Consider the following 25,706-nt stretch of genomic DNA (forward strand, 5'->3'; position numbering starts at 1 on the left):
CATCTCTCCCCCCAATGTGCCAGTATCATAGTGCCATCTCACCCCCAATGTGCCAGTATCAAGTTCCTCTCTCCTTCCCACCCCCCATGTCCCAGTATCATAGTGCAATCTCCCCCCTCCCAAAAGTGCCAGTATCAAGTGCCTCTCTATCCCCCATGTCCCAGTATCATAGTGCCATCTCCCCCCCCAAAAGTGCCAGTATCAAGTGCCTCTCTCCTTTACCCCCATGTGCCAGTATCATAGTGCCCCCCCCCCCCCCAATGTGCCAGTATCAAGTGCCTCTCTCCTTACCACCCACCCCCCCATGTGCCAGTATCATAGTACCATCTCCCCCCCAATGTGCCAGTATTAAGTGCCTCTCCTTACCACCCCCCATATGTGCCAGTATCATAGTGCCATCTCCCCCCCCTCCCAATGTGCCAGTATCAAGTGCCTCTCTCCTTACCACCCACCCCCCCATGTGCCAGTATCATAGTACCATCTCCCCCCAATGTGCCAGTATTAAGTGCCTCTCCTTCCCACCCCCCATATGTGCCAGTATCATAGTGCCATTCTCCCCCCCCCCCCTCCCAATGTGGCAGTATCATAGTGCCAACCCCCCCATGTGCCAGTATCATAGTGCCTCTCTCTTTCCCCATGTGCCAGTATCAGTGCCACCCCCCCCCCCCCCCCCATGTGCCAGTATCAAGTGCCTCCCGCTCCCCCCATATGGCAGTAACAGTTGGGCATTTAAAAAAAACAAAAAAAAAAACACTTATACTTACCTCCATGTCACCGATGCGATGCAGGCCTCTTCCGGCCTGTATGTCCATATATGGAGTCAGTGCTTGTGTATTCTAATTTAGCCTCTATTTTAGAAAAGTTTCTGCTGGGACTTGAACCTGTATCAGAGGCAAGGCACTTAACCACACAGCTATAAGAGCTGCATAGCCACTGACTGAAAATCTTTTAGCCCTTCCCTATTGACTTCAATGAGGAACGCATCTAAAATCCGCTTCAAAGAGGTAACTTCTGAAGTGGATTGGAAATCAGCAGTGGAAAAAGAAACGCCACCATGTGCACATGAAGTCAATGGAAAACTGTTTTTACCATGTGAACATACCCCCAGGTAGGTACTGCATGGAGAGGTTGCCGTACGTCTCTCTCCTTTGAAATAACGAGGGTTACGAAAGCATCTAAGCGATTTTGCTGGGCTGTCCACCTCTGGCCTCTTGCCATACAGAACCTCGAGGACCATGCTCCTCTAATATGTAGGAAGGACCCCCGCACATCACACTTTTATAGCATGTCCTGTGAATATACTTTACATGTTAAGTAGGAAACCAGTAAAACATATGTAAAAAGAAGACATATACCACATCAGTACCATTTTTGTGTAAGGTGTTACAGCAATCTTTATTGAAGAGTATGGACAGCATGACATTCCTACGTACTCATAGTATGTGACCAAGGAAACACTTCCACAAGGACACTGATGCCAAAGGGTGCAAGGCAAAATACTGAACAGGCAACCAATGCACGGATGTCCCCTGGTATATGGTGTGTAAGGGGTGCAGTCCCACCAAACATACAAAAGTGCAAATAGCAGAGGTGACAAAAACACTCCGAGCAGTCATCACAATTGGTAAAAGTAATAATTAATATTCATGGAACAATTTCATAGATTCTTAGGACGGGTTCACACAATGCATTAGATGCGCTTTTCTTACAGCAGGAAGGTATCCCACAGAGAAGAGAACTGTAATGCTTTACAAATTAAATGTATTAATCCCCTTCTCTGGGATCTGGTCCCACTTTTCCTTAAAAAAACGGAAGAGAAACCATCCATGGTAACCCAACATACTACATAACATAGTAACATAGTATATAAGGCCGAAAAAAAGACATTTGTCCATTCAGTTCTGTTAGGGTACTTTCACACTAGTGTTTTTCTTTTCCGGCATAGAGTTCCGTCACAGGGGCTCTATACCGGAAAAGAACTGATCAGTCACATCCCCATGCATTCTGAATGGAGAGCAATCCGTTCAGGATGCATCAGGATGTCTTCAGTTCAGTCATTTTGACTGATCAGGCAAAAGAGAAAACTGCAGCATGCTACGGTTTTATCTCCGGCGAAAAAAATCTGAAGACTTGCCTGAATGCCGGATCCGGCATTTTTTTCCATAGGAATGTATTAGTGCCGGATCCGGCATTAAAAATACCGGAATGCCGGATCCATGCGCAGACCGAAAAAAAGGTGAAAAAAGTAAATGCCGGATCTTCTTTGCCGGATAACACTGATCCGGCATTTCAATGCATTCTTTTGACTGATCAGGCATTTTTAAGACTGATCAGAATCCTGATCAGTCTTACTAATGCCATCAGTTGGCATACGTTTTGCTGGATCACTCTGCCGCAAGTGTGAAAGTAGCCTTATCCTGCAAGTTGATCCTAGTATATCCTATCCTCTTGTCCATCATGAATGGTTGTTCAAGCTACACCGTTTGCCCACATTTATTAATGTTATTGCACCACGACCAGGTGGTAAAATGTGGTGCATCTAGTTTTAGATAAATCCACCGCACCTTGCTCACCAAGGGGCCAGGCCTTGCAAGACAGGGGTGTGGCCTAGTGGGAAAGGGGCATCGCGGAAAAGTCAGCAAACCTACAGGTGGTATAAAGTGTCTAGGCATACCCATCATTAGACATCCAGCAGGAGCCGCTGTGATAAATTTGGCGCATCTTTCGACTGCTTGTGCAAGTTTATGCTGCCTACAGGATTAGTAAATCTGTCCTATTGACTTGTGGGATCACATCATTCAAACACATTTTTATTCTTCATAGTAATACATTCCACCATGTGCCTCAGTGATGGGATGAATTAAGAGTGCGGCTTCTGCCCTCTCTATTTACACGTGCTCCAGTAACTAAGACATAACTTTTAATTTATGTACACTTAGTCTTTATCACTATAGAATGTCTATTTACACGTGCTCCAGTAACTAAGACATATGTTTTAAAAGCAACATAAATTAAAAGTTAACTAAACACACAAAGTGAGACTAATTAAAAATCTCAGTAGTTGGCAGACTTTTGCCCTATATTTTATCCAGTCTCTGAAAGGTTAATTCAGCTGCTGTTGTTTCTCTCAAGCAGCTTATTGAATGGGAAACAAAGTAGCCAGCTAGTTGCTCGCCTTCACTGGTTACATCGCTATCTTGTTTCCGACTCTTTCCCTATATACTTAGGTCATGATGGGGGCTGTCTGTGTTTAAAATACACGTTTACTGCCTCCAAGTTTACAGGGGGCAGTAAAGGTGTTTCTGTATTTGGAAACAGACAGCCCCCATCATGACCTAAGTATATAGGGAAAGAGTCGGAAACAAGATAGCGATGTAACCAGTGAAGGCGAGCAACTAGCTGGCTACTTTGTTTCCCATTCAATAAGCTGCTTGAGAGAAACAACAGCAGCGGAATTAACCTTTCAGAGACTGGATAAAATATAGGGCAAAAGTCTGCCAACTACTGAGATTTTTAATTAGTCTCACTTTGTGTGTTTAGTTATGTTTTAAAAGCAACATAAATCAAAAGTTATGTCTTCGTTACTGGAGCACGTGTAAATAGACGTTCTATAGTGATAAAGACTAAGTGTACATAAATTAACAAGGTTAGAAACGTCATACATGGTGCCGATTGGTCCTCTATTTTGTAATTATTACATTTTCCAGTGTGGTTGGCTGACCATCTTGACTACTCGTTTAGACTTGGCACATTTAAGAGGTACCATAAGTAATTCCATTGTTAACAATCCTCAGGATATTTCATTAATATCAGATTGGCAGGGGGCCAACACCCGACACCCCCGCTGATCAGCTGTTTAAAGAGGTCGCCGCAGTCTCTTCACAGCTTACCAAGCACAGAGCCATGCATTTTATAGTGGCTGTGCTAGGTACTGCAGTCAATTCACGTAAATTGGGACTAAGCTGTGCCTAGGTCACGTGACATTGGACAGTGACGTCACTGGCCTAAGTGCTCACGGAGCTTTGCATACTCTTTAAACAGCTGCTCGGCAGGGGTACCGGGAGTCAGATCCACGCTGATCTGATTAATATCAAATTCCCGGATAACCACTTTAAGCCCAATTCAAGCAAGTTCTACTAGTGGGTACAAAACACTCATTAAAACAGCCTCAAGAGCCAAAGTGGAGCACGAGGTGAAAAGAAAGCACTGGCTTTGTGAAGTCACGTGGTACATCACCCTTGCAGCCAGTTAGCAGCCTTTGCTAGCATTTTCAATCACTAGTTTAAAGGGAACCTGTCACCTCCAAAAACCATCTGAAGCCGCCAGCAGTACCCGACAGTAGCCAGCAGCGTGTTTCCGACGATAATATTCTTCCGGAAGGCCGATGAGGCTAAAGCTCAGAAAATGTTCTTTTATCCCCTGCCGGCGCGCTTCTCTAGTCATTCTTGAAGTCAAGGAGACAGCGGCCTCCTTGCTTCAAGTCAAGATAACCACGCCCCCTTCCCTGCCCCTTCGCTGTGACTGACAGCCGGCTGTTCGGCTGGCTTTGCCGAACTCTCTGCATAAGCGCCGTCAGTCACAGCGAAGGGGCAGGGAAGGGGGCGTGGTTACAGTGACAAAGCAAGGAGGCCGCTGCCCCCTTGACTTCAAGAATGACTAGAGAAGCGCGCCGGCAGGGGATAAAAGAACGTTTTCTGAGCTTTAGCCGCATCGGCCTTCAGGAAGGAAATTATCGTCGGAAACACGCTGCTGGCTACTGTCAGGTACTGCTGGCGGCTTCAGATGGTTTTTGGAGGTGACAGGTTCCCTTTAACTACAGGGCATCACACAGATGGCTGAACAATAAAGGGGTATATCTTCAGCATAGCCCATCAATATCAGATCGGCAGGAGTCCAAAGCTCAGCATCCCCCAGTGATCAGCTGGGACAAAGCTGCAAGTCCTCAGTGCCGTCACTACCAAGTGTAGGGAAAAATGTAAACCGTGAAGAGGGCGCTGCGCTCGCTGATCAGCAGGGGTGCAGAGCATTGGGCCAAGTAAAGGCCATTAATATTGTAACCCCTTTAATAGGTTTGTCACAGAGACAAGTTGTTTTTAGATTGTGCGCTCCATTGGGGACAGTGTGATGATAATGTCTGTATAGCGGAATATGTCACCGCCATATAAGTGAGTAACAAATTTAAAAAGAAAGGGCAACAAGCTGAGATTTTTATTTCACCGAGGCCTCATGCACACGACCATCTCTGGATTTCGGACCAGAAAACACAAGATACCTTCCATGTGCATGACATATATTTCTCACTCCCATCAATAGAAAGGGCTATACGGACCTACTCTATATTTTGTAGAATGGCCACATGGATCCACCAAAAAATACAGTTGCATGCATGGTCCGATAGAACATTGATTCCTTCATTTCTATCTGCAATAAACACAAATAGCACGTGGATGGGGAAAAAAAAAAAAAAAAAAAAGTCGTGTGCATGGGGCCTTAGGCAGGAATCACACAGGTAGTTTTTGGTGCAGTTTTTTTTTTTGAAGTCAGAGAAATAGGAAATCTATAGGAAAGCCTTTTACTGCGCTTTCCTGCTGGAGTCACTTCTGGCTTTGCAGTCTTTCTGAAGCTTTTGGGCTCATTCACATGTAGTGCGTCTGTTGTGGTTTCCATAAAGGTGTTCTCCTCCTCCCCAGTCATTTGTACGTTCCTGATTTATTTTTTAAAAAAATAGGCAAAACTGCATATAAAACCGCACATGTCACCTATAAATATGGAAGAAGCTGAAATTGTACATCTATATTTCACTAGTTCTGACCTGTAATACTGTAAGGTGTAATACAATATAATGCATGAAAAGTAGAGCAGTGACAACCCACAACCCTGGCCCGCTGCTTTATGGATCATATACCACCAGGAATAGTGTAATCATCATACGCTACTGTCAATAGTCCCCCACCTTCCTGAAAATGTGCGGACGCTCAACATGGCACAGCGTATTCAATTCTACATATGGAGACACCTTCTACTGGTTCTTCTGTTGCATACATCCTAAAGACCTATCCTTAAAGTAGGTCACCCATATCAGACTTGTTGGGGTCCGACGCCCTTCTCTCAAGGGTCCATGTTGCTTGGATAAGTGCTGCAGGCACTTCACAGTATACCAAGCACAGCGCCACACATGTAGTGTCTGTGCCTGGTATTGCAACATAATTCCATTCACCTGAATGAGACCGAGCTGCAGAAAGGCCTTGTCACCGATGAACGTGACATCGCAGGCCTAGCAAGAGGCCGCAGCTCAGACAACTCCACAACTGTGCCGGATACAGCAATGCAGAAATAATATATAAAATACACTTCTATACTTCGTGTAGGTAGGTCTACATAGTTTTGCTGGAATGTAAAATGTAAGTTACTCCCTTAGGGGTTGTGCACCAATTTCCAGACCTGTCACACTGGTAGGACCAGTGTTAGTGATCATACTTGTCTGATCCATGGCACTGGATCCCTCCATGTAAACTTTGTTTGATGTCACTGCAGCCAATCACTGGCCGCTGCTCCCCTTACGTCATGTCCAATGGCCACATGACACAAGGGGAGCAGATCACCAATGCAGCGGTCTCAAACCGGAAGTTTACATGGAATGACCCAAGACAAATAGCGGAGGCCAGGGATCAGGTAAGTATGATCAAGAATGTGGGTCTCACCAGTCTGAGAGATCTGGAAATTAGTGCATAACCTCTTTAAAGTGGTTTTCCCATAAACAACATTTATCACCAGTCCAAAGGATAGGTGATAAATGTATGACTGCTGGGTCCCCTATCCATCACAATACTGGTCTGGGGTCCCTTGTCTCAGTGGAGTGGTAATGCGTATGTGTGACCAGCAATCCATACACCGTCTATAGAAGCGATAGAGATACCCGAACATTGTACTTGGCTAACTCCATCAGTGACATACATAGTTAATGGAGCAGTGGTCACGGCTACGCACGACCACTCCATTCACACATGAGACTCCAGGACACCTTGTGATTGTGGGAGATCCAAGGGTCAGACCTCCAGGAATCATAGAATTCAGGAGCACTAGCCATCAATCCACTCAATCAAATGTGCCAGCCGTAATTAAAGGGTTATTCCTATCTTGGATATTGAGGGCATATGGCTAGGCTATGCCTCCAATGTCTGAAAGGTGCGGGTCCCATAGCCTGCAAAGTGCCAAAGGGAATACCCCTTTAGGTTGTCCCACAACTTTACAGAAAAACGTAATCCCACAAGAGCTACATGGGTGCACTGTTACCATTGAGAGTTGTTTGGCTTTGATTCACAAACCAGTCCGCTGTAAAGCCCCCTGCTGTGGAAGCCACAATGAACCTCTAATGCCCCAATTCAATTCATTTCAACACAGCACTGTTATTTTTAACCAGAGGAGACATTTCTGGTTTGCCAGTGAGACCTAATACTCCAACCAGACCTGACCAAGCACCTTCACATACTTCTCATGGCAGGCGACGCCTAGCACACAGATAAGTTCTAGGTCATCACAATGGAACATCCACAATGCGGCAAATTAAAAAGAAAAAATTTATCAGATGTGATCAGTATTTTTTGTGGATTACCTAATAAGTTATTCTTTCTGATTTTATCAAGGAGCTTGTGGAATGAATGGACGCTCCATTAGTCCTGTAAACAGTTGCAGTTTTGCTGTCTTGTGGCAAAAAAATAAAGTGACGCAGCTCCCAAAAGTCCAGAGAGCTTCAGAAATAAGGCTCCGACACCTCAGCCTCAGGGGGTAGGACTGCCACACACTTAGGCGTCAGTGTCATTTCCCCGTTTGGTGAAGGAGCTCTCACCGTTGGTAGACTCACATAATCAGACAGTTTTGCGTATTTCATAAGGCAAATTTTGCCACTGAAGTTGTCGGCAAGTCAAAGATCATGAAGTTGGAATGGAATAGTTGATGTAGGGCCGGAATTATCGGGACAATTATTTATCTATCAGGCCTCCTTCCTTCAGCTTGAAGTAGAAGAACTTCTCCAGCGTGTTGGCACACTTGCAGTAATCGCTGTCTGGGGGGTTGTACTCTCGGCAATTGGTGATTATTCTCTGCAGGTCAGCAATAAAGATCTTCTTGGTCACATAGTATCGGTTCTTCAGCCTTTCTGTCATTGTCTTCAGGTCTACAGTGAGGTTTCAAATACAGGTATGAGGTTTGTCCACTTACTCACAGAGCACACATAACCTATAACTCATGCCATAAACAGCCTGGTAAAGAGAACGAGGCTCCTTCTGAGAACCTAACGAAGGGGTGGAAGCTGAGGAAGGTTTCTGCTCCTCACTCAGAGGCAAAGGGGGGGTCATTTATTAAAAACAACTGCATTTGTATGCCGGACGTAATATCCCCCTTGCGCACATCTCATAAATTAAGCGCATCCTCCATCAGGCCATGCGCCTAGGCTGAAATAAAAGGCAGTTTGAAGCTGGCGTAGATTTTAGCCATCATTTAAAGGGATGTTATCAGAAAATGACCTATTTGATTCATGTTAAAATTATTATTATTTTTTTACTTCCATGGGAGAGTTTTCTAGGCATGCTCTGGGAGTAGATAAGCTGCGATATCACTTATTGTGACTGGTGGGTCCTGTCTTATCTATACAGAGGTCTTACTAGTCATTGTAATACTGCCTATGGTGAGGATAATAGCTACTGAAAGGTTACTTGTACAAAACAGGAAATCATGATCCAGGCCTAGTGGCCAGTGACAAAACTGCAGGATAATATACATTTTTTATATAAATTAAATAAAAAAAAATAACGAAAAAATGTTTAACATAAAAGCATTATTTAAATAAAAGGTCATTTTCTAAAAACACATCCCCTTTAATAACGTAAATGTTAAATAGGACAGGGTCAATGGTCCCGGCCACTCCGCAACCCCTTTTTGGAATGTGGCACTGGTGGGATAGAAACACAATTTGTGACTAAATGCCATTTGAAAAGTTGTAAACCTGCAGTTTGCAACTTTTTTACACCAGTTTCTGGCATACAGGCTAATAGTAAATGACTCCCTAAACATCCAAACTCCCCCACTCCCAACTTTACTGCCTGGGCATGGCGGAAGCTGTAGTCTTGCATTAATTAGCAAGCTATTGATTAGCAGAGACTACTCATCTAGGTCCTATTGCTCTCATCACCAGTACAGGGATCTTACCAATTGGAAACCGGATTACTTCATAGTAATCTGGAGCTTCAGATTTCTTGACAGGTTCCATGAAAGGCCAAGCACTTGGGTGTGTCTGAAGAGGAAATAGAAATCCCAGTTAATTTCACATATACTAATTATTTGCGACTCCCAACATCCAGGTTCATTAAGGTCAGATGATCAGTAAGGAAGCGGACGCTCAGTATCACTGTCATATCTGCAGCCATTACCTCCACTGTATGGGGACAAGCGATCGATATAGCAATCACTTGTCCCCATAGAGAATCATTATTTATGCGCAGCAGATTGTGGTTTTGAGAGAACAATCTGGGCACAGGAATGATGATTTTCGGTACTGACTGAACAACACGATTCATTGGGTAATTGTCGGCAACTTTTACACTGGCAGACACGTGTTTCGACAAATGTGACAGCTATTTGGTCCGTGTAAAAGGACCTTAAAGGGTCTTCCGGTGGGTACAAGTTATCCCCTATGCACAGGTGGCGGTCCTACCGCTGGGACCCCCACCGAACACGAGAATGGGGGCATCATATCCTCTGCAGCTCCCCTAAAATGACCGGAGCGGCCGCTCTAAGTCATTTCTATGGAAGTTCTGAAGATAGAGTTCAGCATGGATATTTTTCATCATTGTAAATCACGTCCCCCACAGTGGCCCCCCCCATTGTAAATCACGTCCCCCACAGTGGCCCCCCCATTGTAAATCACGTCCCCCACAGTGGCCCCCCCATTGTAAATCACGTCCCCCACAGTGGCCCCCCCATTGTAAGTCACGTCCCCCACAGTGGCCCCCCCATTGTAAATCACGTCCCCCACACTGGCCCCCCATTGTAAATCTCGTCCCCCACACTGGCCCCCCCATTGTAAATCACGTCTCCCACAGTGGCCCCCCCATTGTAAATCACGTCTCCCACAGTGGCCCCCCCATTGTAAATCACGTCTCCCACAGTGGCCCCCCCATTGTAAATCACGTCTCCCACAGTGGCCCCCCCCCATTGTAAATCTCATCCCCCACACTGGCCCCCCATTGTAAATCTCATCCCCCACACTGGCCCCCCATTGTAAATCTCATCCCCCACACTGGCCCCCCATTGTAAATCACGTCCCCCACAGTGGCCCCCCCCATTGTAAATCACGTCTCCCACAGTGGCCCCCCCCATTGTAAATCACGTCTCCCACAGTGGCCCCCCCATTGTAAATCACGTCTCCCACAGTGGCCCCCCATTGTAAATCACGTCTCCCACAGTGGCCCCCCATTGTAAATCACTTCTCCCACAGTGGCCCCCCATTGTAAATCACTTCTCCCACAGTGGCCCCCCATTGTAAATCATGTCTCCCACAGTGGCCCCCCATTGTAAATCACGTCTCCCACAGTGGCCCCCCATTGTAAATCACGTCTCCCACAGTGGCCCCCCATTGTAAATCACAATCCCCATTCTGCTGCTGGCAACAACAAAAAAATACTCGTCTCATCCACTTGCAGTCAGGGAACACTCGTTTCACACTGGACGCAGCAAGACCTGATGCACACAGAAAATGGATGAGGTGAGTATTTAACCCCTAAAAGGCCCCCTTTTTTTCTTAAACTGTGTACCCGTTTTTAACGGCCATTAGATGGATGCACTCCTGTCTAAATGACTGTTAAAAACGGGCCCATTGATTTCAATGGGGTCCTTTGGCCATGAAAACATCCTATTTTTTGACTGCCGCTATTCACTGGCTGTTAAAAAACAGCCAGTGAATAGCACCATAGGCTTTAATTGGTTATGAAAATGGCAGTGTGACCTTACTAAAAATGTGCGGTGAAATAAAAGATAGCAAGTCTGACTTGCTGCAAACATTTTATCATGTAGCATATCTAGAGCAGAACAAACACTAAATCATCTATTAACAAACTACCTATAAGCCATCTTATATATACGGTAGTATATCTACAACTGTGTAAAAAGAACCCACCTCTTACAAGACGGCTACAGTATGCAGATCTGATTAGAGATATTAGGAATCTGTCATGGCTGTGACAGCTCCTTCATTAGCAGCGCTCTAATCTGTCAGCAGCGCTCTCAGTGGAGGCAGCACAGCAGGATATAAGATAATTATGTCTATGGCGGATTTACAGCCGGAAATGTTACCAGAAGCAGTAGGTACAACATAAAGAATGCACTTCTCAGACGTCACAAGCTCCGCCAAGCATTATCACCTTGATCTGTGCTAGCAAGTTCTTCAAGACATTGTACAGCTGGTCGGGGTCTTTGATTTCCTTCCTGTAAAAGAAATAGATGGAGGTCATTAACAGTATAGTATAAGGACTAAAACTGCCTGGTGCCCGCAGGAATTACCAGGCTGCAATGTACAAACTGCCCTCGAAACAGAGGCTAATAAAGGGGTGCCTAAAGCAGAGAGGTGTGCAAATGCCCCAGCGGGAGGACGGCAAAAACTAACGTATGGTAAATAAAGCTATGGATATGTGCTCCCCTCCTACACCTACACCCGTGTGCGCTAGTTCTCATTTTACTCACCCTTTTTCTTTGCAAGATGGTTTCCACCCAGTTTCTCCTGCAACAAGAGAAAACATCAGTTCGGCATTAGTACAGTCCTCCAATTCAGTCTCCCGTTCGCCCGATCACTGCCCCATGTAAAAATGTCACCGATTACAGATGACTGCATCTGTTATGCGGCATTAAACTGCTCTCCTTTAAATCAGCCGCTGGAGGGCAGTGTACATACTACTGGGCACAGTGTCAGACAGAATTTCTGTACACACAAGTGACGGCTCATCACTATGCTATTCTGCCCTCAGTGAGCTGATAGGATCCTTTTAACACTATATGGGAATAAACCATCATTAACCACCTGCCATCTGGGCCATTTGCCCCCTTCCTGACCAGGCCAAATTTTGCAAAACTGACATATCTCACTTTATGTGGTAATAACTTTGGAACGCCTTTACTTATCCAAACCATTCTGAGATTGTTTTCTCGTGACACATTGTACTTCACGATAGTCATAAATTTGAGTCAAAATATTTCACCTTTATTTATGAAAAAATCCCAAATTTACCCAAAAATGTGAAAAATTCGCAATTTTCTAAATTTCAATTTCTCTGCTTTTAAAACAGAAAGTGATACCTCATAAAATATTTATTATTTAACATTCCCCATATGTCTACTTTATGTTGTCATCATTTTGGAAATGTCATTTTATTTTTTTAGGACGTTAGAAGGCTTAGAAGTTTAGAAGCAATTCTTCAAATTTTTAAGAAAATTGCCAAAACTCACTTTTTAAGGACCAGTTCAGGTATGAAGCCACTTTGTGGGGCCTACATAGTGGATACCCCCATAAATGACCCCATTGTAGAAACTACACCCCTCAAGGTATTCAAAACCGATTTTACAAACTTTGTTAACCCTTTAGGCGTTCCACAAGAATTAAAGGAAAATGGAGATCAAATTTTTAAATTTCACTTTTTTGGCAGATTTTCCATTTTAATCAATTTTTTTCTTTAACACATCGATGGTTAACAGCCAAACAAAACTCAATATTTATTACCCAGATTCTGCGGTTTACAGAAACACCCCGGCAGGGCGCAGAAGAAAAGGAACTCCACATGGTTTTTAGATGCCATGTCCCATTGGAAGCCCCCTGATGCACCCTTACAGTAGAAACTCCCAAGAAGTGACCCCATTTTGGAAACTAGGGGATAAGGTGCCAGTTTTATTAGTACTATTTTTGGGTACATATGATTTTTTGATCATTCATTATAACACTTTATGGGGCAAGGTGACCAAAAAATTGGTTGTTTTAGCACAGTTTCTATTTATTCATTTTTACAGCGTTCACCTGAGGGGTTCAGTCAAGTGACATTTTTATAGAGCAGATTGTTACGGACGTGGCGATACCTAATATGTATACTTTTTCTCATTTATTAAAGTTTTACACAATAGCATTTTTAAAACCAAAAAATTATGTTTTAATGTGTCCATGTTCTGAGAGCTATAGTTTTTTTATTTTTTGAGAGATTTTCTTATGTAGGGGCTCATTTTTTGCGGGATGAGGTGACTGTTTTATTGGTACTATTTTGTGGGACATACACGTTTTTGATCACTTGGTGTTGAACCTTTTGTGATGCAAGGTGACAAAAATTGCTTGTTTTGACAGTTTTTTTTTTTACGGTGTTCACCCGAGGGGTTAGGTCATGTGATATTTTTATAGAGCTGGTTTTTACGGACGCGGCAATACCTAATATGTATACTTTTTTTTTTTCTTTCTATTTTTAACTTTTTTTTTTCATTCCTTACTTGGGGACTTTTTTTTTTTTTTTTACATGTGAAACTTTTTTTTTTTTTTTTTTAACCTTTTATTTTTATTTTACACTTTTCGTCCCCCATAAGGTCATACAAGACCTCTGGGGGACATTTACTTCACTTTTTCTTTTTTTTTTTCACTGTTGATTTCTCCTGTAACTGGGGCTGACATAGTAGCCCCAGTTACAGGACAAATACACACCTAGAGAGGCTGTACAGCAGCAATCCAGCGCTGTACAGCCTCAGAGCAGGGCTGATCGAGGTCTCTGAGAGACCTCACACAGCCCCTGCACTCTCCGGTCACATGACCACCGGGCCGGAACAGGAAGCGCATAGCGCTTCCTTCTCTGCATACACAGCGCTCGGTGAGCGCTGTGTATGCAGCGATCCGGAAGGCACGGACACCTGGGAACTGTCCCTGCCTTGTCTTAGGGTTGCCCTGCTGTCACTGACAGCGGGCAACCCGATCAGCAGCTGCACGATTAGCGTGCAGCTGCTATTTCTGAAAGGACGTTCTAAAACGTGCTTTCAGAAATAGACGTCCACCCATAGGACGTTTATATCCTATGGGCGGACGTAAAGCGGTTAACAATTGTACTTCCCATTACTAATGATTATTGCTGCATGCAACGTTTTTTCAGTCGAAACCTGGCACTCATGCGGAAAAGTGGCTGGATCCCGTTAGAGTCTATGGGGTCTGGCGGTGAAAGACATTATCCACCAACGCCGGATCCAGTGAACTCTGGCAGGATGTTCTCTGCCAGAACACCCTGCTGGATTAGACAACAGGAGATGGGAACTTAGCCTAACAAGTGCCAGTCAGTGCTTTTACCACGGAGCAGCGCTTGTTACCGGGCAGAATATCACTCTGCTTAAACTTACGTATGCCTGGTATACATTCCACGGGAATCTGTCGCACTCCTTCTTTGAAGCATGTGAGCCCGGGATAAACTTTGCGGATCTGAGCTTGTCTGCGTTCAATTAGTTTCTTAATGATCTGAATTTAATTAGAAAAATGAAAATTTATAGAGAGAGTGATTATGAAATCCTGGGTTAATACGGAAGGAGGTGTTTAAGAAGACTTGGAGGATCTGTCACATACAGTACATTCCACAGACAGGCAACGGTTCTCAATGGCAGCTGTGTAATGCTGAACAGGAATAAAGTAGTCCATATAGTTTTCTTGGTACTTGGGACTACAGACAAAGCAAAATCAAGAAACCCACCACCTAGTACATTACTGGTTGTTACAACATACCATAAAAAATAAATCAGTTTGCAAACACTTGATATCCTTTTCTTTAGAATGTATTCCACCCATTCCTGATTTGTTCTATGCCCTCACAATGTTGGAGGCTGTGGCATAAGAACAGCCCAAGTGGCTGATATTAACAACCAGCTCTACACAGTCAACCTTCAGTGGTGCGCGGGGGCAACAGGCAATTCAAAAATAGAGGAGAGCAATTTTGAATGTGGAGAAACAAAAAACATTAAATAGAGAATATTTGCAGATAAATATTTCAGTGTGAAACTTAACACTAGTATTTGTCACAGGTTAAGGAAAAAGGAAAACACCAAATACACACCACAACGAATAGACAACATTCTAGGCCTCAAAAGCTATGGAATGGTGACCTCCTAGTAACCCCTAGGCCTTTCCCTAACTCCTGCCAGTATGAGCAGATTCTGATGGTGGAAAAGGAGACTTTTGTATTACTTACCAGTAAAGTCTCTTTCTCGCTCTTCCTTGGGGGACACAGGAAACCATGGGTATAGCTCTGCTCCCTAGGAGGCGTGACACTAAGTGAAAGCTGTAAGCCCCTCCTCCATCAGCTATACCCTTCAGCCTGGAGAAGAGACTGCCAGTTGCGTGTCCAAGTAGTGAAAGATAACCACCAACCGGAAAAAGAACCGTCAAGCCCCAACGGGGGCAACCAAGCCGGAACCACAACTGTAAACCCAAATGAAGGGCGGGTGCTGTGTCCCCCAAGGAAGAGCGAGAAAGAGACTTTACTGGTAAGTAATACAAAAGTCTCCTTTTCTCGCCCATATTCCTTGGGGGACACAGGAAACCATGGGACGTTCCAGAGCAGTCCCAGAAGGGAGGGACCAGAACAAACTAGACCAACACCGGAGGCATCAATCAACTGCCGCCTGCAACACCAGACGGCCTAAAGCAGCGTCAGCCGACGCATGAGTATGCACCCTGTAGAACCTGGTGAAGGTGTGCAAGGAGGACCAAGTGGCCGCCTTGCAAATCTGCTCCGTAGAAGCCCGATTTCTCTGAGCCCAGGAAGCCCCGACCGCTCTAGTGGAATGAGCGGTAACACCGAGGGGCGGAACCTTGCCCTTGGCGAGATAAGCCTCAGTAACAGCCATCTTGACAAAACGGGCGATAGCAACTTTGGATGCCGCCAACCCTCTGCGCGACCCCTCCGGAACCACAAAGAGCGAGTCAGTACGCCTGAAAGAGCCGGTTACCTCCAGGTAAGCCTTGAGCGCCCTGACAACGTCCAGGCGATGAAGTTCCCTCTCCCTAGGGTGGGAAGGGGAAGGACACAAAGAGGGGAGAACGATGTCCTCGTTCAGATGAAAGGCGGAGACCACCTTAGGAAGGAAGGAAGGGACCGGACGAAGAACTACCTTGTCCTGGTGGAACACTAGGAAAGGTTCCAGACAGGAGAGTGCAGCCAATTCGGACACCCTCCGAAGAGAGGTGACTGCTACAAGGAAAATAACCTTGCAGGACAGAAGTCGCAAGGAAACCGTCCGCAGAGGCTCGAAAGGAGAAGCCTGGAGCGCTGAGAGAACCAGGTTCAGGTCCCAGGGCGGTACCGGAGGCCGGTACGGGGGAACCGCGTGAGCCACGCCCTGAAGGAAGGTCTTGACAGGACCAAGGGGGGCCAGTGGGCGCTGAAACAAAATGGACAGCGCAGACACCTGACCCTTCAAAGAACTAAGACCCAGACCCTGGGCAAGTCCGCTCTGCAGGAAGGACAAAACGGTGGGGAGAGAAAAGCGGAGCGGAGGAATCCCTAGATCGGCACAGAACCCCAAATAGGTCCTCCAGGTCCTATAATAGATCCTAGAAGAGGACGGCTTACGGGCGCGGATCATGGTGCGGACGACGTCCGCAGAAAAACCCCTACGTGTCAGGACGGTGGTCTCAACAACCACGCCGTCAAACGTAGGGACCTTAAACGCGGGTGGAAGATCGGTCCCTGAGAGAGAAGATCTTCCCTGGCGGGCAGCGGCCAGGGCGCGTCTGCCAGGAGCAGCATGAGGTCGGCATACCAAGACCGGCGGGGCCAGTCCGGAGCGACCAGAATCACCGAGACGCCTTCCGCCGCGATCTTCCGAAGGACCTTGGGCAGGAGTGGGATGGGAGGGAATATGTATGGACGCGCGAAGCCTCGCCAAGGAAGAACGAGGGCGTCGGCTCCGCAAGCTCCCGGATCCCTGGCCCTGGACAGATAGGCGGGGACCTTGTGATTGAACTTGGAGGCCATGAGGTCCACGTCCGGTATGCCCCAACGAAGGCAAATGGCCTCGAATACCTCCGGGTGAAGAGACCACTCGCCGGGGTCGACAGTGGTGCGACTGAGGAAGTCCGCCGCCCAATTGTCCACCCCTGGAATAAAAATTGCCGATAGGGCCGGGACGTGGGCTTCCGCCCAACGGAGAATGCTGGAGACCTCCCTCATTGCAGCAGCGCTGCGAGTGCCCCCCTGGTGGTTTATGTACGCCACAGCCGTGGCGTTGTCCGATTGTACACGAACTGGATGACCCTTCAACAGATGAGTCCAGTGTCGTAGAGACAAAAGGGCCGCTCTCAGCTCCAGGACATTGATCGAGAGTTTGGACTCCAATGGAGACCAAATGCCCTGGACGGATCGGGGAGGAAACACGCCTCCCCAGCCCAAGAGACTGGCATCGGTTGTAACCACCAACCAGTTGAGTGGCAGAAAAGACCTGCCCAGAAGAGGGGACTGTAACCACCAGCGGAGAGATGACCTCACCGGAGGCGATAGATGGAAGGGATGATCCAGAGACTGCGGCGATTTGTCCCAGGAGGAGAGGATCGCCCGTTGGAGAGGGCGGGAGTGAAACTGCGCAAACGGGATCGCCTCGAAGCAGGCAACCATCTGCCCCAAGACCCGCATGCAGAAGCGGAAGGACGGTCGACGGTGGAGAAGGAGACCCCGAACCGCCCCACGGAGGATCAGACGTTTTTCCGAGGGAAGACGTACTTCCGCCGCTCCCGTGTCTAAAAGCATTCCCAGGAAGACCAGTTGTCTGGAGGGGGGAAGGGAGGACTTGGGGAAGTTGATGACCCAACCGAACCTCGTCAGAGTCTCTAGAGTGAGATCCACGCTGGCAACCGCTTGAGAAAGGGACGGAGCCTTGATGAGGATATCGTCCAAGTACGGTAGCAGAAAAACACCCCTGGAACGGAGTAAGGCCAAAACCGGGGCCAGGACCTTGGTGAACACCCGGGGGGCTGTTGCCAGCCCAAAGGGAAGGGCGACAAACTGGAAGTGGAGGTCCCCCACGGCGAACCGGAGGAAGCGATGGTGACACCGGGCTACCGGAACATGGAGGTAGGCATCCTGTATATCGATGGAAGACATGAAATCTCCCTGCTCCAGGGAAGCCACCGCGGAACGGAGGGACTCCATCCGAAACCGTCGAAGGAGGAGAAAACGGTTGAGCTTTTTGAGGTCCAAAATGGGCCGCATGGAACCTCCCTTCTTGGGAACTACAAAGAGGTTCGAGTAGAACCCTTGGAACCTTTCCTCTAGAGGAACGGGGGTAATCACCCCCCTGTCCAGTAAGGCTTGAACGGCCGCGGAGAACGCAACCGCGCGTTTCGGGTCCCGTGGCAGGCGGGAGCGAAAGAACCGATCTGGAGGGAAGGATGCAAATTCGATTTTGTATCCGGAGCACACAATCTCGAGGGCCCAGGCGTCGGAGACGTGAGCCAACCAGACGTCCCTGAAAAGGAGGAGCCGGCCCCCCACCCGGGTGGGTGGGGGCGCGCCTTCAGGCAGAGGATTGCTTTGCTGCGGGTGTGCGGGCAGCCTGCGGCTTGCGCCAGGAGGGCTGCGCCCGAAAAAACGGCTTCCTATGCTTATCCTGGGGAGGAGCCGAAGCGGCAGCTGTGGTGGGAGCCCCAGAGGCCCTGCGGGAGGACCGAAAACGAGACGCACCAGGGCGTCCGCGGGGGGCGCCCCTGGCTTGGGGTTGAGGAAGATGGGTGCTTTTACCACCCGTGGCCTCCGAAATAAGTTCGTCTAGGCGGACCCCGAAAAGGCGGGAACCCGCAAACGGTAGCCCCGCCAAGGAACGTTTGGAGGCAGCGTCCGCTTTCCAAACCTTCAGCCAGAGCTCCCTCCTGACGGAAACTGCCAGGGCGGAGGAGCGTGCAATAAGGGCTCCCGCATCAAGGGAGGCCTCACAAACAAAATTCCCGGCCCGAACAATAAGCTGGGCCAAGGAACGCAGGTCCTGGATAGGGACGTCCGAGTCCAACTCCTGTTCCAGCTGCGCACCCCAAGCAGAGATTGCTTTCCCTGCCCAAGCAGAGGCAAAAACCGGTCTGAGAGCCGAACCGGAGGCAGCAAAAATGCCCTTAGAAAGGGTCTCCATGCGACGGTCCTCCGCTGACTGAAGAGAGGACCCGTCGGGAACAGGGATGGCCGTGTTCTTCGACAGCCGGGCCACAGGGGGGTCCACCTTGGGTGGGGAAGACCATGTGGCCACGACATCTGCTGGAAAAGGATAGCAAATGTCCAGCTTCTTGGGGCTGACAAAACGGGCGTCCGGTCGAGCCCAAGCCTTAGACACCACAGAGGAGAAATCAGAGTGGATTGGGAAGACTTTTGAGACCTGCCTGGGTCTGATAAATGAGACGCTAGCTGCGTCCGAGCTAGGGGGATCATCCTGCACCTTAAAGGTGTCACGAATATCAGAGATGAGTTGACCCATCGCTGAGGCTAGCTTGGACGGCAGGGCCGAGTCCATTTCCAAATCTGAAACCGCCAATTCACCTTCAGAGAGCGAATCCTTTGGGGAGGAGAGGCTCGTCTGGGTGTGCACGCGTGGCGGGGAGAGGGAGGCATCCGAGGAGGAGGCTCGCTCTACTCTAATACGCTTCTGAGAGTGCCTAGCTCGGGAGGGGTCACTAAAGGAGAGTGAACCCGCTGCAGCGGCAGAAGCGGTGGACCCGGAGGGCGCGACAGTAAGAGTGGCGTCCTGCGGGGTAGGCGGCCTGTCTATTAGGCGGCCCACGACATGAGTGAGGCTTTCCACGGCCTGGGACAGGGATCTAGCCCAGTCAGGCGGGTCAGAGGCAGCAGGGAGCGACACAGCGGGCGACTGAGGCTGCGGTGGAGCCCGACATGCAGTACAGTGCGGATCAGACTGCCCCCGGGGAAAGGGTTCCCTACAAGCAGTACAGGCATGGTACCAAGGCTTGGCGGCTGCAGAAGGGTCTGACATGGTGGAACAAAGATGTTGCACTTAAAGTGGGAGACCCCAAGGAAAGAAACGGGGATAACACCCAAGCGACAGTACTGTGGCACGGAGGGGGTTAAAAGTCCTACCAGACCCGGATGATGCAAGCGGCAGCGGTAAGGGGGAACAGACTGAGGAGGCTGTGGAGGAGAGGCAGCAGCACCGGCTTCGGATCGCACTGCAGAGAGGATTCCACGCAGCACTGTGCGATGAACCCGGAAGTAGCGGAGCGCATGTAGGAAGCTCCGCCCCCTCCCTGCCGCTCTGAAGCAGAGCCGCGCGCGCGCGGCAAAATGAACTTAACCCCCAAGGATAATGAAGTGCCGGCCTGAAATGGCGCCGTTCACGCCAAGAAAGCGGCCCCCTCCGCGCCTGGATGTGGCAGAAGGCAGCGTCCCTGCCAAGGACTTGCCCAGATAAACTCCCCTGCCCGGTAACGGTCCGATATCGGGGGGGGGGGGGGGGGGGAGGGGTGGGCTGTAGCAGTGGCCATGTAGTAACAGTGGCCATGGGAGCCCAGGAGGCCTGTAGCAGCGGTGGGAGGGAGGAAGGGGAGGCTGGAGCAGCCTGTCTCACCATACGCTGTCTTCACCCTCAATCCATCCAGCGGGGTCGCCCCTTCAGCTCCTGGCACCGCAGTGGCAGCAAGCCGGGGGAGGGACTTGGTGTGCGGGCGACCCTGAGCTGGCGGGACGCAGGGGAGCGAGGCTGCCCTGGTCCACCTTGTCTTCTGTGGGGGAGGCGGCAGTGCGGAATTACCGGCACTGGCGCAACTCAACCCCGGGAGAAACAGAGGGGTCTAATGCGCCTCTGTTGTCCCTGTAAGTAGAAAAAAACCGAATTAAAAACAACAAATAACGTAAAAATAAAAAATCATAGGAAAACAACCCTGCATAAGCAGGGGGTGTCTTGCCTCCTTGGACACTAAGCAAAAACTGGCAGTCTCTTCTCCAGGCTGAAGGGTATAGCTGATGGAGGAGGGGCTTACAGCTTTCACTTAGTGTCACGCCTCCTAGGGAGCAGAGCTATACCCATGGTTTCCTGTGTCCCCCAAGGAATATGGGCGAGAAATACTCTTACACCAGATACCTAAAGCCCTGCTAAAACTGACGAGCCCTAGGATAGGTAGCAGGGGATGAGACAGCTGGTTCCTTCCAGAATGAAGGAACCTGCGTCTCTCCGAAACCTAGAAACACACTCCAGATAATAAGAAACAACGAAGGCAACAAATACTTAGCTTAGAGATGTTTGGAGAAGCAGGAGATCCAAGACAAACCAGCACTAGCAACTGCAAGCAGAAACTATCAACCGCATGGTCAGCAGTGTGAGGCGGATCTAAATAGAGCCTCATCACTGATAACGAGCACCACCTGAGGAGAGGTGAGATCCTGCCCAAACAACAACATACATAGAGGAAAACAGAGAGACCTGTCAGATAGCCTCACGTGCAGCAAGTCTATCCGATCTTCTCACCTCTCTCACAGGAGGTAAGAGCCACACGCCACTGGTTGGGTACCATTGACTTAAAGGCTATGGGCACCTTTAGTGGCATTTTTTAAATTATTGATTTATATATATTTTGGGCTAAATAGGTTTATATTCTAAATTTGCACTCTTCGGCTTCTGCAGCTTCTAGGACCAACTTTAATATGGGCACAAATCTTAGATGGTTGAGAAGAGGCGAAGGAGAACAACCCGTCAGATAAATGTATCAAAGAATGACTTTCTGCAGCTTCTGTGTGCTGTGAAACATAGAAGCTGCATAAGCCAAACGGTGCAATATTTTTTTAACAGAAATGTATTGCAAAAATGTCTTCTAGCCCAACATACATGCATGTCAATAATAAAAAAATATGACCCCAAAAGGCGTCCATAGCTTTTAAAGAGGTTATCCCACAAAAGTATTCCTATGCAACGAACAGGGCATTTCAAATGAATTATTGCAATATATGTACATGCAATAAATATATAGCAAGACTTTACATTACATTTTCCTCTCTGGTAGCGCCCCCTGCTGTTTATCCTTCTAGTCCACCTTTTCCTGCAGTCAGTGGTGGACTATCATGCTCATTAGCTTCTAGAAGGAAATTGTGCGCATACTACATACCATATGCATCTCTGGAGCTATATGTGAGGGACTATTTTGTATAAAAGGAAGTAAGGGGTTAACAGGAGCTAATCGCAATGCATCCTGGTAGATGCAAGTGCTTGACTGTCTCATGTGAGAAACTGCTGCCTTAAGATAGGTGAGTAAAAGAGTTTAAAAAGAGTTTTATAATTTGTGGGATAACCCTCCAGTGTGAAGCTTACCCTGCTGGGAATCAATACATCTTCCTGCCTACAAAATTATTTGGGTACAGACAGCATTGCCTCCTTGTCTTTCCCTCGGTGAGATGCTCCTGCTGCATTTAGCCCGTCACTCACACAACACCAAGCTAAGGAATCAGGGAGTCCTTAATAAGAGCAACATGCTGAATATTTCAGACAAAAGGTGGATTTGGAGGAGGCACAATAAGAATCAACACCAGTTAGATAAGTCGATAAAATATGACTTCATGATTTCTGAACTATAAGGTGGAAAAAAAAAACACAATGATATTGGTGCCAGTGTACAAACCTCTTTTTGTTTTTTGATGATATGGGAGAGCTCAGTGTAAGGAATTCGAGGGTTAAGCTCACACTCCATCAAGGTGGCTCCTTCATAATCCTTGATGTAACCCAGGTAACGACTCTTAGGGACCTTAATATCTTTTGAAAACCCCTAATGGGAGATAGAATAAAAGAAGTAGTTAATACAAAAAAGGTGACGAGAAGAAAAAAACAAAACAAAAAAAAACAAAAAACACAGAATGGTTTAGGTATCACCACTGCAAACATCCTCTAGAATCTCTACAACAGGGATCAGCAACCTCCGGCACTCCGGCTGTGGTGAATCTACGACTCCCAGCATGCACACTTCTCAGAACACCCATAGAAGTGAAAGGAGCACGCTGGGAGTTGTAGTTTCACAACAGATGGAGTGCTGGAGGTTGCTGACCCCTGCTCCACGACGTAAACCAGAATCTGGCTTTATCATACACATTGTACTAATACAAGTAGATACAGCTTGCTATAGAAGCTAGTTAATGAATTCTCGGATTGTATTAGTACACCACAAGCTCTGCATGGACAAAGCGTTACAAGGATGGGGCTGAATAAAAAAAAAAAAACATAGTGGTTAATATGGTCAAAGCCAAACTTTGCAGAAAACATGAATTACGTCTTGCTCTGGAGATCCTGGGAACATCCATGGGTACTGAATAATGCTACACTTCCCTTGTGATAGCGCTGCAGGGAAATTCCATTCAGTATTGAGAATCTGTGTGGTCAGCTTATCGTCAAGGGATCCTTCTCAAAAAAGGGACAGTCCAAAACAGACAACTTCTTTTAACCCCTTCAACCCCGGGCCAGTTTTCACCCTTCTGCCCAGGCCATTTTTTGCAAATCTGACATGTGTCACTTTATGTGGTAATAACTTTGGAACACTTTTACTTATCCAAGCCATTCTGAGAGTGTTTTCTCATGACACATTATACTTCATGATAGTCATAAACTAGAGTCAATATAGTTCACCTTTATATAGAAAAAAAATCCCAAATTTACCCCAAAAATTTCAAAATGAGAAATTTGCAAAATTTTAATTTCTCAAAAACAAAGTGATGCCTCAAAATATTTATAACTTAACATTCCCCATATGTCTACTTTATGTTGGCATCATTTTGTAAATGTCGTTTTATTTTTTTAGGACGTTAGAAGGCTCAGAATTTAGAAGCAATTCTTAAAATTTTTAAGAAAATTTCCAAAACCCACTTTTTAAGGACCAGTTGAGGTCTGAAGTCACTTTGTGGGGCCTACATAGTGGAAACCCCCATAAAAGGCCCTCAAGTTACTCAAAACTGATTTTACTAACTTTGTTAACCCTTTAGGTGTTCCAACAGAAATAAAGGAAAATGGAGATTAAATTTCTAAATTTCCCTTTTTTGGCACATTTTCCATTTTAATTCATTTTTTCTTTTAACACATCGAGGGCTAACAGCCAAACAAAAGTCAATAATTTATTACCCTGATTCTGTGGTTTACAGAAACACCCCACATGTGGTCTTAAACTGATGTAAGGGCACACGGCAGGGCGCAGAAGAAAAAGGAGATTTTGGCAGATTGTGCTGGACTGGTTTTTAGATGCCATGTCCCATTTGGAGCCCCCCTGATGCACCCATACAGTAGAAACTCCCCAAAAGTGAACCCATTTTGGAAACTAGGGGATAAGGTGCCAGTTCTATTGGTACTATTTTGGGGTACATACGATTTTTAATTTCTCTATATTAAGTTTTTTTGTGAAGCAAGGTAACCAAAAAAATGGCTGTTTTGGCACCGTTTTTATTTTTTACAACATTCATCTGACAGGGTAGATCATGTGCTATTTTTATAGAGCAGGTTGTTGATGGAGATGTGGATATCATTCTTAATCAGTTAAGATGGCTCCCATATACTCCAGCTCTCAGACAACGCCTTATGTTCTCCAAAGCACGAAGGTTCCATCCTACCCAAGAGGATCCGCCTCCTTGCTGTGTCATATATGATGTATGCTGTACTGCTGTTAGTGAAGAAGCCATTACAAGATGGCGCTTGCTGTTAGAAATTTACATAGTTCACATATCAATGTTAGTAAAACAATGCAGATGCCAAGTATTATCTCTTTTCTTATTTTTGCATTCTCACCAATGGAACAATGCCACGAGCCTCAGTGGGATGCCCCCTCTGATATACTCATAAACTGCTTCACTTCCTTGAAAAATTGCTTTGACCCTACTGTGTGTCAGTGTTATTTCTTCCGTGCACGTAAAATCCTGGCATTACTACTAATTTGGAGCAGTAGAGCAAACAGAGTTAGCCCTGATTGAGGGCATCTTCAACATTGTTACAGAAAATAAATAATGTTTTTGTGTCTACATTTTCTGAACGCCTTATTTTTTTTTATTTTTCTGCCGATCGTCTTGTGCAGAGGCTCGTTTTTGCAGGAAGACCCCTCCTATGTTGCGGTTATAGCGATGCCGGAGGATACAGCTATCAGGGACTGCTGGGCCACTGCAGTGATTGGGCGTGCACCGCTCCGGCGCCCGCCCGATTACCATGACGTAATAGTACGTAAAAATGGGGCAAGTCACTTTTGCTAAAAAAACTAAACTGGCTCGGGCAAGCTGACAAACCTAGATCTTTTTTGTCAGTGGAATAGATACAATCCTGTGGGTTTCCAGTCTGCCAGTTATATACGTAAACTTTATGCGGTAACCATCCCAAGTCTTTATTGGTTTGGTGAAGAATACTTCAAGGGTCACTGAATTTTTTAAAATACTTTTGATATGTCCTAAGTTTTGATCGGTGAGGGTCTGACACTCACACCGATCTCTAGAACGAGAAGAGAGAATTACTCACAGAGACTGCAAGGGACACAATCGAGAAAGGCCCATAGACTTTCTCTCCAGGAGCGAGCTCTTATTTCTACTCGTTCTAGAATTCAGTCGGACTCTCAGCACTCAGACCTCTACCGATGACAACTTTTTTCTGGAAACTCAGTGACGGCACCTGAGGGGTTAATAGAGGCGGATCGCAGCGCGCAGTCATAGAGGCTGGGT

The 25,706-nt window shown here is 47.0% G+C and overlaps 1 protein-coding gene across 1 annotated transcript in view; it reads right to left on the reverse strand.

The window, feature by feature from the left end:
• Window positions 1–5,405: 5,405 nt before the first annotated feature.
• The window catches only part of KAT2A (lysine acetyltransferase 2A), a 38,052-nt gene continuing 17,751 nt past the window's right edge, over window positions 5,406–25,706 (reverse strand). Inside the window, exons 13-18 of the mRNA XM_040435505.1 lie at window positions 22,652–22,795; window positions 14,401–14,515; window positions 11,734–11,770; window positions 11,415–11,478; window positions 9,205–9,289; window positions 5,406–8,173 (exon numbers count right to left, since the gene is read on the reverse strand). Coding sequence (XP_040291439.1) covers window positions 7,980–8,173; window positions 9,205–9,289; window positions 11,415–11,478; window positions 11,734–11,770; window positions 14,401–14,515; window positions 22,652–22,795 — 639 coding nt within the window. The 3' untranslated portion in view covers window positions 5,406–7,979. The remainder of the gene's footprint in view (window positions 8,174–9,204; window positions 9,290–11,414; window positions 11,479–11,733; window positions 11,771–14,400; window positions 14,516–22,651; window positions 22,796–25,706) is intronic.

Source organism: Bufo bufo, chromosome 6 (assembly GCF_905171765.1).
Source record: "Bufo bufo chromosome 6, aBufBuf1.1, whole genome shotgun sequence".
Classification (NCBI taxonomy): Eukaryota; Metazoa; Chordata; class Amphibia; order Anura; family Bufonidae; genus Bufo; species Bufo bufo.